This window comes from Physeter macrocephalus, chromosome 15 (genome assembly GCF_002837175.3).
Source record: "Physeter macrocephalus isolate SW-GA chromosome 15, ASM283717v5, whole genome shotgun sequence".
Classification (NCBI taxonomy): Eukaryota; Metazoa; Chordata; class Mammalia; order Artiodactyla; family Physeteridae; genus Physeter; species Physeter macrocephalus.
In genome coordinates, this window is record NC_041228.1 from 41,863,071 (window position 1) to 41,877,515 (window position 14,445).

Genomic DNA, 14,445 nt, shown 5'->3' on the forward strand with positions numbered 1-14,445 from the left:
TTGGCAGGCAGATTCTTAACCACTGTGCCACCAGGGAAGCCCTTGCTGCAGAATATTAATGAATTTGATTATGGAGTGTTAACCCACATTGTTACACTTATGTTCTGAATTTGGAAACTCATCTGGCCCCACAGGCTTTTAGGTAAGGAATTGTGGACTTGTAATACTTCTCTTTGGATGATTATTTGTTTAATGTGTATTTCTCCCGCTAGACCATAAAGTCCTTGAAAACAGAGACCATGTCTATTTTTGTTCACCATTTTGGCCCCCATTGCTCAAATCAGCACATTGTAAACAATTTATAAATATTTGTAGAAGGAATGAATTAATTGAATTTTCTTATTTTAACATAAACCATGGTGATCAAATGTAACAAATCATATAAACTCATTATATATTAAGAAAGTATTGTATGTAATAGGATATTGATTGGCCTAAGGGTTTTCTCATTGTTTTATTTATTTCAGGTGATTCATTGGAAAAATTCCCTGTCTTTAGAAATTGTCAGCTTGGTACACATCAACAGAAGTCTGACTCCCTGAAACCTGTCTCCATGTCACAGCTGAAGCAATGGAAACATTTTTCTGGAGATCATTTAAATCTTACAGATCCTTTTCTTGAAAGAATAAGAGAAAATGTGTCATTCTTTTTTCAGAATATAACCAATCAAACTACTGCTATATAACCCCCTTTAAAAAATTAATCTAGTAAGTAAATGTAATTTTGGAAGACAAATAGAATTATTTTAATTATAATAATATATTTTATTGCAAAAGGTATTATAGTTTTGATATAATCAAAACTGAGTTGTTTAATTTTTTGTATATATTCTTAAATAATGAAACATTAAAGACATACTTCTATCATCCTATAATTGTTTATTAATAATTTCATAATTCATACAGTTTCATTAAGTAATTTCTAAGGAATTTTCATAAGGAATATTAAAAGGTAAAGCGCCCAGTGTCTATCTTTGGGAAATCTAAACTGATTAGGAATATTAGACATAGATGTGGGAGACAACTGAAAAATTTGATAAGTTTAAACTACAGCTCAAAGGAGAAAGAGAATCAGAGACTAGGATTGCTAATGCTGAAGATTCAGTTGGATATAATAGTTGCTGCAGGGCGGTTTGGGTGAGAATGGTCTGTGGGTTGTGGCAGGACGGGGATGAGTACTGGACACTTCAAAGCACCGGTTTCTAATCTGGGACTTCAGACTGTAAAGCCACGTCCACCAAGCATTGTTTGTACACTGGTTAATGGTTCAGCTACCATCATGTCAAGGGGTTTCTGTAGTAATTTTTGACATTAAATAGAAAGTTTTAATATACAAAGCAAGTTTTAGAAGACTGAAGTCTGCAAGGAGAAAGGAGTCACTCATTTAATCTCCATTTGGGGTTTCTGTAATAAGCTTTTGCTTCCTTTTAGGGAAATTTCTTTTAGACTGAATATTGTCTTGAGGTGTTGAATAAAGACTCAATTGTGTATCATCAAATTTGAGTTCTTTAGATCTGTAGTGCCATGCCTGGGCATTTGTACATCTAGGATTCATGAACTGTCAGTTTGGGGATCAAGTTTGTCGGTAAGGAAGTAGTCAACTAATAAAAAGCAAAAATGATGTTTCTTGGCCCTATGTATATGCCTCTTATATGAGGCTTTGCATATAAAACATCTTTCAATATGTATCTTGCATCACATATTCTCAGGTGTAAAATCTTAAAAAAAAATGATAAGAGACTAGCAACTTTATTGTCTATCTTAACTGTAGTGTATACTAGGGTGTATTGCCCAGATTGCCCCCTTCAGGACCAATGTGCTCATTTACCCAGCTATTGGGAGTGCTGCCTCTGACCACTCATAGCCAAGTCTCTCCCTAAGAATATCCCACAGCTGAAAGGAGCTGCCTCGCTCAAGGTTACTCTCCCTCCCCTGGGTGGCTGGCATCCAGTGATTTGTTGATGCAGGGTAGAAAGGCCCAGCTTCCTTTCCTCAATTTGGGACAACCCTTCAGGATCATTCCAGCTCCAGAGCTCCTCAGTTGAGGCCAGTGTTGCAGCTTCATTGCAGTCCAGCTTGTCTGTCTTTCCAGGCCTGCTTCCTTCAATGCCTTACAGATATCGTGTATTATAAGTTTTGCTTTACACCACATTTGAAAAATAGACCATGACAAAATGAATTACTATTTCTACATTCACAGTGTTGTACAATCATCACTACTATCCATTTTCAGAAGAGAGTTCTCTTCTTAATGTGTCCCTTCCCAACACTCAAGGCCTCTATCCCAGCAACTCCCTAGTTGACAAATGCAGTGAACTCTTTGCAGTCTTTATCTTGACTTCTGTTCACATTAGGTATTGGTAAACTTCTGGAAATTCCTGCCTTTCTTAATTTTGATTAAATGATTAAACTCATTTGTCATTCCACAGGTATTTATCGAGTACCTAGTACATGCTGGACATTGTCTTAGGGGTTATGCATATAACAATTAAATAGGCAAAGTCTCTGCCCTCATTGTGCTTCCATTCTAGCACTGTGAGAATAATACACATATATAACATTGCACATGGTGAGAAGTGCTATGAAAAGGAATAAGCAGAATAAGAGAGATACCAAACAAGGTGGGGATGGGGATTGCTATTTATATAGGGTGGATTTATGCAGAGACCTGAACAAACTGAGGGATTGAGAACCATGACATTGTCTGGAAAAAAGTGTTCCAGACAGAAGGAACCACAAGTGCAGAGGTCCTGAGACAGGTGAAGGAGTGTTCGACATATCTGAGAAACAGCCAGAGGCCGTGTGGAGAAAGTAAGAAGCAAGTTAGAGCTGAGGTGAAAGAGGTAATTGCAATGGGGGATCCAATGTTTCAGGGCATTGAAGACCACTTTGAGGGCTTTAGTTTTGCTCTGAGCGAGATGGAAAACCTCTGGAAATTGAGCCAAGGAAAGTCATGGTCTGAGTTGCTCTGTGATGAGAACAGACTGTGGTAGAAACAGTGAGATGAGTTAGGAGGCTCTTGCCGTAATCCAGTCAAGAGGGGTTGGTGATTTAGACCAAGTGGTAGCAGGGCAGTGTTGAATTCTGCATATTTTTGAAGGTAGGGCCAACAAGATATCTGAATGGATTGAATGAAAGGTATAAGAAAAAGAGAAAAATCACGAGTGATCTTGGAGTCATTTGGAATGATCCAAGGTTTCTGGTCTGAGCCAGAGGAGAAATGGAGTTGCCAGTTACTGAGAGAAGAAGACTGGGAGAGGAGAGGATTGTGGGGGAAAAGCACAAGTTCACATTTGATTATGTCAAGTTTGATATGCCTATTAGATAATCCAGTGGAGATGTCAGATAAGCAGTTTGGTACATGAGTTGAATTCAGAAGCATTGGTCAAGGCTGGAGATAAACTTAGGATTTGTCAGCATGTAGATGGTATTTAATAAAGTCATGAGATTGGAGGATATTACCTAGGTCATAAGTGTAGCTACAAAAGAGATAGAACGAATATTATAGTGATAAAAATAATGGCTAACATTTTTTAAGTGTTTATTACTGTGTTCTAAATGCTAAGTGCTTTCCATGCATTAGCAACCTATGACATAGGGTTAGTATTGTCTTAGATGAATTGAGTTTTCCTGTCTGTTCAATGATATGTCCAAGGGTAGTTGTAAAGCTTAAATGAAATAATATATGGCCAGCCAGATAGAGAAATATTATCTTTTTATTTTTTATTTTCTTATTGAAGTATAGTTAGTTTGCAATGTTGTGTTAATTTCAGGTGTACAACAAAATGATTCAGTTATACATATATATCTATCCTTTTTCAGATTCTTTACCATTATAGACTATTATAAGATACTGAATATAGTTCCCTGTGCTATACAGTAGATCTTTGTTGTTTATTTTATATATAATCATGTGTATCTGTTGATCCCAAACTCCTAATTTATCCCTCCCCACTCCCTTTCCCCTTCGGTAACTAAATGTGTTTTCTTTGTCTGTGGAGAAATATTATCTTTACTGCATTCGGAAAAACACATGTTAATACTTGGGTGAGCCTTTCAAGACCGTGGGTGTTGGTTGCTGTCAAAGTGTAATGGAGGAAGAAAAATTTGGAATTTTGGAGACCATCTGAGAGGGAAGGGTGAGGGGAGAATACGGAGGGACTCTGGGACTGGGTTAGATAAGGGAAACTCTGTGATGAGAACCAGGGAGGATATTTGAATTACAGTTGTTCTCCAGTTGGTTGTTTGCTAAGTAGTGTGGAAAGTAACGTTCCCTTCATCTCTGCCCCACCCTGAAATCTTGCCAGAATTTCAGAAGAGAGGCTGAGTTTGCTGAGGGAGTCCACGTGACATGGGACAAAGGCAGCGTGCATGACACAGGAGCCCAGAGGCTGAGAAGCACAGTGCCCGGCCCTTGGGAATCGAGGAAGCCTTTGGGACAAACTCTCACAGACTGGAGGTTTGCGGGGGTTCAAACTCATTGAACGCAGGTGGTAAAGAGTACGTGTTAGCATCTGGGTTACACATACAAAGCACCTCTTCTGTGGTAGATACTCAATTTATAAAAAATTCTTTTGTCCATCATCTACTCCTAGTCCGTACCTCTGCTGTGTAGCATTTAACATAGTTTGTAACTGTTTATTTACCTTTCTCCCTCTCATGCTAAGCTGAATTCTTTGAGGACAGGGATTTTATCTTATTCATCCTAGTATCTCAGTACCTTGTATAGTCCCTGGTACAAGACAGCTACTTTTAAGTAAGAAATGAATGAATGAATGAATGAATGAATACTTCATTGTTTTTCCCCCTTAGCCGCCATGATCGGCTTCCTTGCTCAGAGATCTCAGTTCCAGGGTATTTTTTAAAGCCAATTTCTGAGCATGGATCTGTGCTTGACACTGAAGAAGGCAGAGCCAGTGATTTTTTTTTCCCTTCTGGCAGCATAGAGATTTCCCTTTTTGATTCCATGATTTCCATCAATCTGCTACACGAGCTGACAAAAGCTGTCAGCGCAATGGGTATTATTTGAGTCACATACATGATTCATTTCCAATTACACAAATACACCTTTGACACATATTCATGTGAAAATCTTGCTCTAAATGACAACATAAATACATTTTAATCACATTCAAATACATTTTAATCACATTCTCATTAGGACTGAATCACTAATGATAGAATTAAAACGTGAGCAGCTCTGATCTGTAGAATTCAACTTCCCGACAGGCTATCCATCCATTGAACAGGGTGTATGATAAAGGAACAAGTCAAAAAACCCTGCTGTCATTTTGTTTCTGAGTATTGCAATCAAGGCCACATCACATTGCCTGGCAACTTTTATTTATTTATTTATGTTTAAAAAAATATTACCCACTGATAATACAGTATAATTCTATTTCCAGTATCACTGTTCATTTTATTTATTTATTTATTTATTTATTTACTTACTTACTTACTTATTTACTTGCTTACTTAGGCCGCGCCGGGTCTTAGCTGTGGCATGCGGGATCTTCGTTGTGGCATGCAGAATCTTTAGTTGCTGCCTGTGGGCTTCTTAGCTGTGGCACACATGCAGGATCTAGTTCCCAATGCAGGGTCCCGAGATCGAACCCAGGACCCCTGCGTTGGGAGTGTGGAGTCTTACCCACTGGACCCCCAGGGAAGTCCCTTGCCTGGCAACTTTAGTGTATGTCATATTAATGTTGGCAAGATTGAAATTCTGTGACTTGCAGCAAACAGCATGTATAATCAGCAGATGGCACTGTTTCTCTGAGTTGGTTCCAAATTAGTATATTGGGCCTTAGAGAGGTTTGTAGACATGCTATTTTTGTTGTTGAAGGAAGGACGCAACTAAGGGGTATTGTTTTCTCTTACCTTGTGTGGCACAGAATTTTTTTGTTTGTTTGTTTAGAATAGCTTCCTGTGGCACTCTTCTGTAGCTGGTCTGTGTTCTTTGCTTCAAGCCATTACAAACTTTCATCCCCTGAGAGCCCTTGTCCACAAAATCAAAACCAGTTCAGCATACAGCTTTTATGGTTAAAAAACTGTGGGAAAAAAATCTTTATTGACGCAGACAGAATGGTTTGTTGGAGTTTGTTACACTTATTTGAAAACCTAAAGTGTTAAATGTAATTTAATCTTTATTAAAAAAATTATAAATCTCTTTGAGTAAGAGATAATGAAAATCCAACAAAGCAGACCAAACAATTCCTTTATTTTTATTTTTTGAGGAAATATCAGCAAATACTAAAGACATTTTTGAGTAGTTTTAAATATGTTTAATGTCATAGGTAAGGATGTAGCATGGGGTGGGAGGGAAGCTCACTTCAACATCTTAATCCCTCATCTTTGCTGTTATCTTTATTTTTATCTAGATGGAAATATTTGGTCCACATAGATGTTCGTATTGTCACAGAGCAATATAGAAATGATATTTTACCATCGATGCAATTGATTTGATTGTACCACCTATTCTGCTCAGGTCGTTCAGATTGACAAAGTCACAAGACACAGTAGGCTGCATGCAGCTTTAGGGTTACTTATGTTCAGGATGGGGAAAAAGAAAGCATGTATTGTAAAAGCAGAGCAGAAGTTTCCTGACTCCAGGTAAGGCTTCCAAATGTCCCAGCCACTCTGTACTTGGGGTACACGTGGTCATGGGAGATAAGACTGAGTTGGTGTGGACAACCTCAGTTACTGGGAGCCATCAGCCCTGGCATCCTTCAGCCTTTATGCCTTGTTAAGGTTGGGGAATAAAGAGTCAATATGGAGGCCAAGATATCCCTTTCATTATCGACAGTAGCTTAGTTAGTGGACTTGGCTTGAGGTGTGTTACCAGGTGAGTGTGATACTGAACTCTGTCCTGCCCATGAGGAAATGCTTCCCTGGGAAACCTATGACATGGAGGCACTAGGAGAGCTTGGGCTTTCTATGTCTTGTCAAGGAGGAAGGAGGTGGAAATTTTTTTATTGAGGTAAAATTCGCATTACATAAAATTCATCATTGAAAATTTATTGGGGACGTCCCTGGCGGTCCAGTGGTTAAGACTCTGTGCTTCCACTGCAGGGGGCACGGGTTTGATCCCCGGTCAGGGAACTAAGATCCCTCATGCTGCAAGGCATGGCCAAAAAAGGGAAAATTTATTGAGGTGAGGTTCACATAACATAAAATCAATCATTTTAAAGTGAATAATTCACTTTCATTTATTATATTCGAAATGTTGCTTAGCCATCACCACTCTCTTATTCTAGAACATTTTCATCACCCCAAAAAGAAACACTGTGCCTTTAAAGCTTTACTCCCAGTGCTGGGGTAGACTCTTACCATTATGGGCCCTCTCATCTTCTGCTCTAAATCAGTGGCAAGGAAAGGAGGGTGACTGAACATTTGGGGTCCTGGAAAGGTTATTCCTCAGGGCGGCTGTGAGAGGAGAGGAGGTATGGGGAGTGATGGATGATGTGTTGAACAAGGCTTCCAGTCTGACTACTCTGGTCCCTCAACCCACCTCTCAGCTGTCAACAAACAAATTCCAGTGGCTTCTAGTACAGGTTTATGTTAACTTTCCATTTGTATTAGCGTTCTGTAGAGAAACAGAATCAGTACAGGGTCAGTCTACTTTACTTATAGTCATCTGATTGTAATCTTTAATCATATCTAAAATATACCTTCACCACAGACTGTAGACCAGTGCTTTACTAAACAACTGGGCACCATAGCCTAGCCAACTTGACACAAAATTAACCACCACACCATTCATTCTTATTTATTTATTTTTAGTTAGTAGCACCTTTATAATATTTACTGTGTGCTAGGGATTTTTCTAAGTGCTTTATAAATATTAACTCATTTAGTGTATTTATGCTTATTAATGAGAATCCATTATATGTGCACGTGAATACAAATCTTGTGTATGAATATAGATCATGACTTGTTAGATTGTTCCCCAAATATGTCCCCCCCCCACCACCATTCATCTACTTTCTGTTCACCCTTAATCACTTTACTCTTTCATTTGGACTTATTGACTGAGTTTCCTTTTCCTGGGCTGCATCTCCCCCTGCCCCTGCATTCCTAGACTCTCTGCTGCCATTCTGTGGCTACAATTGTCAGAGAATCCAAAATAACAGGAGCTAAAATGAAGCAGAAGTTTATTTCTCAAGTTAAAAGTCTGGGTTCATAGTCCAGGCACGTGTGGTAATTTCAGTCATCAGGGACCCAGGCTCCCAGCTTGCTGCTACCCCTCTGTTCTTATTATGCAGCTTCTGCCTTGCGGTCCAGACTGGCTCTAGCAATAGTCTCTGTATTATAGCAGACAGGAAGGAGGAGGACAAGCTCTTCACTTGAGGGCCCATTCTTGAAATTGCATGCCCCACTTTCACTTATATTGGCCAGAACTCGTCACATGCCAAGGTGGAATTGTTCTTGACAAATGCGCCATATAAGTCAGGCCTTCTCCCAGGGGTTATGGAATAAAGGAGCAAACAGAGGCAGGAGTTATATTAATCGAGCTCTCTTTACTGGAATGTTGGGAAAGAAGCACATCCCCCTAATAATGCTCAGTCTGCACAATCTTAATGAACATCAACATATGGAGAACCATTCACTAGACAACTGGGGATGATGGGGAGTGTGGTATCCAATAAGATTTGAAAAAGTAGCTTGTAAAGAAGACTGATGTACATATAGGCTACGTTTTTTTTAGGCATTGTTGAATTTATTTTCAAGTTTTGGACAGAGTGATTATTTATATGATTGCTATTTAATCTGTCATAATGAGAACAGCAGTAATGCTAATAGCCTGTGGCTTATATCAGCACTTGGAAATGTTAACACAGTAATGACTATTTCCTACTGTTAGCAATAACCATCACAATAGGGTGTCACATTAACCTTTATTCTCTGAATCCTGTTTATATTTTAAAATTCAATCACTGGAATAGCAGACACTGCCAGCTTTATTATAGGAAACCAGTTGCTGTTATCTGTCTCCCTTTATTCATTCACACCTTCTCAACCATAAGAGGAAACCATCAAGGAGAAACTTCTTGTTTTCTTCATGAGGCCTCATTAAACATGGTCAGGATGGAAATGTAGCTGTAATTTCCCCCAGGGTTGGCTTTGAAAATCAGTTTCTAATTAGGGGCCAGCAAAAAATGTAGCAGTAAGGCCGTTGTGGGTGACGCTTTTTTCTTCCTTCCTGACCTTTATGCTCTCTTCTGCTCAGGGGCAAAGCTTAGTTAAGACAGCTCACAGTACACCAGGGTCCATAAGCTGTGAGGAGGGGCCCACGGCTCTGTCATCTCAGCTAGAACAAGGAGGCTTTGCTCATCCCACAGAACAGCCACTAATGTGCTCACTCTTATAGTTGATGAGGAGTTCCTGGAGAGGAGATTAGGGAAAGTAGGAAGGGTAGGCAAGTGTAAGAGAGCAAGAGGGAGGTGACTGATGTGGAGCCAAAGCCCCTGTTCAGGTCCCAGTCCATGGGCTACTTTGTAAGGCCGAGCAAGAGTCCACTCTGAACATTTGGTTCAATCCTGCAGTGCCTGGGGGTGTCTGTGGAAGCCCCTGTGACAATGCCCAGGGTGATGGGGACATGGTACCTAATACTGGGGCATCCATTTTTAATAATTTGGTAATTTTGCTCTTACCAGCAAAGGAAAAAAATTTCTGCTTTTTCCCTCCAAACCTCATTCTTCTCACAGTGAGAGTCTAAGTCCTAGCAATGGCCTCAGGCAAACATGATTTGGCTGCATTTATGACCTCATTTATGACCTTTATGACCTCATCTTCCCTCAGTAACTCCACTCCATGCCCACCATCCTCCTTGGTGTGCCTTGAATGTCAAGCAGGCTCCCGTCCAGGTGCCCTGGGGCCTGGCCCATAGTGAGTAGATTCTCAGCAACTGATTGGGAACTTGAATTGAAGGAAGGAGTGTCCAGTGGTATCTAACCTTTTCTATGGAAACAAGAAGGAATGGGAGACAGGAAAAAGCCGTCAGATGAGTACCAAGACTTTCCTTGTAGTGAAGGCACTTTTAAAAATGGGTTTTATGGTCCGTTACACGTATTGACATATTGTTGCCGGAGACAAAATTCTTAGGTGTCACTGTACCCTTGAAAAGTAATTAAGAAAGAACTGCATGATTGAGAAGGTTGACCGGATGCCAAAGAGCATTGATGTTTACTTTTCTTATACACTAAGACCCACTATCAATCGTGGAGAGCTAGAGCCTTAAGAAAACACAGTAAGTGACGGGGTTGTGAGTGGGTGGGGAGTCAGGATGGTGGAATAGGAGGCTGCAGAATTCGTCGCTCCTCACAAGTACATCAAGAATTCATCTACAGATGGAACAGTTCCCACAGAGCATCTACTGAACGTTAGCGGAAGACTTCGGACACCTAAAAGAATGAAAGAAAGAAGAAGAAAAGAGGAATCAAAAAAGGGACCAGCTAGGAGATGAAAACATCATAGAGATTTGTAGATGTGTTCATGCTTTGTGTAGGTACTTTAAAAAACATTTTTAATAGTAAAAAATGAGTTATGTGCTTTAAGAAAAGTTACAAACTTCTAGTTGTAAGATAAATAAGCACCGGGGATGTAATGCACAAAATGATAAGTATAATTACCACTGCTGCATGTTATGTATAAAAGTCGTTAAGAGAGGAAATCCCAAGAGTTCTCATCACAGGAAAAATATTTTTTTCTATTTCTTTAATTTTGTATCTATATGAGATGATGGATGTTCACTAAATTTATTCTGATAATCATTTCATGATGCATGTAAGTCAAATCATTATGCTGTACACCTTACACTTATACAGCACTGCATGTCAATTATATCTCAATAAAACTAGACAACAAAAATTAAAAAAAAAAAAGGGACCAGCAACCATGGCAGGAAGCTGAATGTAAGCAGAAGTCCCCACACTCAGGAAAACTCCCTCATGGAGGGGAAGTCAGCTGGGACAGAAAAGGACCTTCAGGGTATCAAAGGAGAATGCAGCAGATGTCCTGTGGAAGGCAGGACAAAGTAGGAACTGCATGCAAGGTCTACACCACAGCTCTGCACATTCCAGCCTGAATCATGAGTTGCCTGTTGCGAAAGGGGGCTGGGTGCTGGAAAGTGGGGCTTTCAGCGCAGACCCAGGGAGGGGACAGCTGTTGGCTGTGAAAAGACAGCCTGAAGGGACAGGAGTCAGGAGCTCCACAACTGGGAAAGTCTGCAGAAAAAGCCTGAGATACCATAAAAGTAAGGTGTCATTGTTTAGTGGTGCGCAAGGGGCGGAGCTGCCATTATAACCCCTCTCCCTAGCTGCCAGCTTCTTCCACCTCCGCGGGTGCTGGGAGGGGCTCCCACCTGAGCGGGCCCACTCCCCCCTCGGGCCGGGGTCTCCTCCGTTTGCCTGGGCTTCAGGACCCTGAGCGCCGCCAATCCCAAAGCCTCCTTGGGAATCAGCCCTGGGTGCCCCTGCCTGGGATGAGAGTCTTTCAGTGCTGGTGGAGGCTGGGTGCTAAAGTGTGGGGTTGGCAGGATGGATCCGGGGAGAGGAACGCTGTTGGCTGCATGAATACAGCAGAGGGGAGGGGAGTAAGGGGACCCGTGGCCAGGAATGCCCCCAGGGGAAGCGTGGTCTGCCTGGAAAGTGAGACACCATGGTTGACAGGTGTGATGGGGGTGGGACCGCCACTGCCCTCATTCTCCAGTTCCTGCCTCCATGGGCACTGGGAGGGACACCTACCAGAGCGAGCATGCCACAGTCTGTTCCAGTTTCCTGTCAGTCCCGCTGCCACAGGCAACTTGTAGACACTTCAACTGTGGCTGCAGTAACCCTGCCCCGGCTTGAGTGAGTAAACGTGCCCCAAGCAGCCACTGCTTTCACTCCCTCTTGCCTGAGCAAGGAGGAGACACCTGAGGGCGGCACACACCCAGAGGTGGGGTCAAAATCAAAGCTGAGGCCCAGGGGCGGTGGGACTAAGGAAGAGAAATGGAAATCTTTCTGTGCAGCTGCACCAGCTGTGGATTAAATCCCCAATATCTGCTGGGTAAATCCTGCGTCTGTGGAAACCTGAGTAGACAATGAGTGTTTCAACAATTGAGACCGGTCCAGCCTTCACAGCAGTGGACTCTAGGGACAAGTACATGCAATACTTGGGCCAGGTCAGAGTCTGAGTTGGCTCCACAGTGCCCACAGTAGGTCCAGAGGCCTACCTAGAGGTATTGGAAGGCCTCCTGGGGAGGCGGGGATAGGCTCAGGCTCACTGTGGGAGCAAGGACACTGACAGAGGAGGCCCCAGGAAAATATTCTTGGTACTATTATTCTTTTGTTTGTTTCATTTTGCTCAGTTGTTGGTGTTGTAGCTTTTATTATCTTTTATTTTTAATTTTTACGTTTATTTTTTAATCTTTTTTCAATATATACAATTTTTAATTTTTCTATTTTTACTTTTTTGTTGCTTTGTGGGTTTTTTCTTGTTTTTGTCCTTTGTTTTTTATTTTCTTTTTTTAACATCTATATTGGAGTATAATTGCTGCTTTTTAATTTCATTTTTTTTCATTGTTTTTCTGTGTATATTTTATATTTTCTTTGCTTTTTTGTTGTTTGTTTGCTTTCTGTTATTGTGTTATTTTTCATTCTTTGTTTTTGTCAGTTTAGTCCTTATTGACTGTTCTCATATTAGAATTCTTTTTGCTTGTCTGTTCCCTTGGTTTCTTTGTTTTTCGGGGTTTTTTTTTGTCTGTTTGCTTTTCTTTTTCTTTTTTCTGTGTGTGTGTATATTGTTGCTGCTGTTTGCTGTTGTTTTTGCTATTTGTGTTGAGTTTTGTTTGTTTTCCTTTCTTTTCATTTTTTTCTTTCCTTTTCTTTTCTTTCTTTTTTGTCTGGCTGCACTGTGAGGCTTGTGGGCTCTTGGTTCCCTGGGTCTCTGGGGTGGGAGCGTAGTGTCCAGGATGGTGGACCACCAGAGAATTCCTGGGTCCAGGGAATATTAATTGGTGTGTGCACTCCCAGGGGTATGCATATCAACACCAAGACCCACCCCACACAACTGCCTGCAGGCTCCAGTGCTGGACACCTCATGCCAAACAACCAGCAAGACAGGAACACAGCCCCACCCATCAGGAGACAGGCTGCCTAAAGTTGTACTAAGCTCACAGATACCTCAAAACACACCACCTGACAAGGCCTTCCCCTTCAGGGGGAAAAGACTCTACTCCACCCATCAGAGTGCAGGCACCAATCCCTCCCACCAGGAAGCCTACACAAGCCCCTGGACCAACCTCACTCACCAGGGGCCAGACAACAGAAGCAAGAGGAACTACGACCCTGCCACCTGCAGAAGAAGACCATAAACACAGTAGGTTAGACAAAATGAAACGACAGAGTAATATGTTCCAGACAGAGGACCAAGGTAAAATCCCACAAGACCGAATAAATGAAGAGTAAATAGGCAATCTACCTGAAAAAGAATAAAGAGTAATGATAGTAAAGATGATCCAAGATCTTGGAAATAGAATGGAGCACAGATTGAGATGATTCAAGAAATGTTTAACCAGGACGTAGAACTAAAGAACAAACAATCAGTGATGGACAACACAATAGCTGAAATGAAAAATACACTAGAAGAAATCAACAGCAAAATAACTGAAGCAGAAGAACGAATAAGTGAGTTGGAAGATAGAATGGTGGAAATAACTGCCAAAGAGCAGAATGTAGAAAAAAGAATGAAAAGAATTGAGGACAGGGCTTCCCTGGTGGCGCAGTGGTTGAGAGTCCGCCTGCCGATGCAGGGGATGCGGATTTGTGCCCCGGTCCAGGAGGATTCCACATGCCGCGGAGTGGCTAGGCCCTTGAGCCATGGCCGCTGAGCCTGTGCCTCCAGAGCCTGTGCTCTGCAACGGGAGAGACAGCAACAGTGAGAGGCCCGTGTACCGCAAAAAAAATTAAAAAAAGAATTGAGGACAGTCTCAGAGACCTCTGGGACAACATTAAATGCACCAACATTCAAATTAAAGGGGTCCCAGAAGAAGAAGAGAAAGGGAAAGGGCCTGAGAAAATATTTGAAGAGATTATAGTTGAAAACTTCCCTAACATGGGAAAGGAAATAGTCAATCAAGTCTAGGAAGCACATGGAGTTCCACACAGGATAAACCCAAGGAGAAACATACCTAGACACATATTAATCAAACTAACAAAAATTAAATACAAAGAAAAAATATTAAAAGCAGCAAGGGGAAAGCAAAAAATAAACTACAAGGGAATTCCCATGAAGTTATCAGCTGATTTTTCAACAGAAACTCTGCAGGCCAGAAGGGAGTGGCAGAACATATTTAAAGTGATGAAACGGAAAAAACTACAACCAAGATTACTCTACCCAGTGAGGATCTCATTCAGATTCGACAGAGAAATCAAAAGCTTTACAGACAAGCAGAAGCTAAGAGAATTCA

At 41.2% G+C, this 14,445-nt stretch overlaps 1 protein-coding gene across 1 annotated transcript in view; it reads left to right on the forward strand.

Moving 5' to 3' along the window:
- The window catches only part of RAD54B (RAD54 homolog B), a 119,578-nt gene extending 114,570 nt beyond the window's left edge, over positions 1-5,008 (forward strand). The window contains exons 15-16 of the mRNA XM_007117628.3: positions 468-707; positions 4,307-5,008. Of these exons, the coding sequence (XP_007117690.1) occupies positions 468-685 (218 nt within the window). The 3' untranslated portion in view covers positions 686-707; positions 4,307-5,008. The remainder of the gene's footprint in view (positions 1-467; positions 708-4,306) is intronic.
- Positions 5,009-14,445: the final 9,437 nt, after the last annotated feature.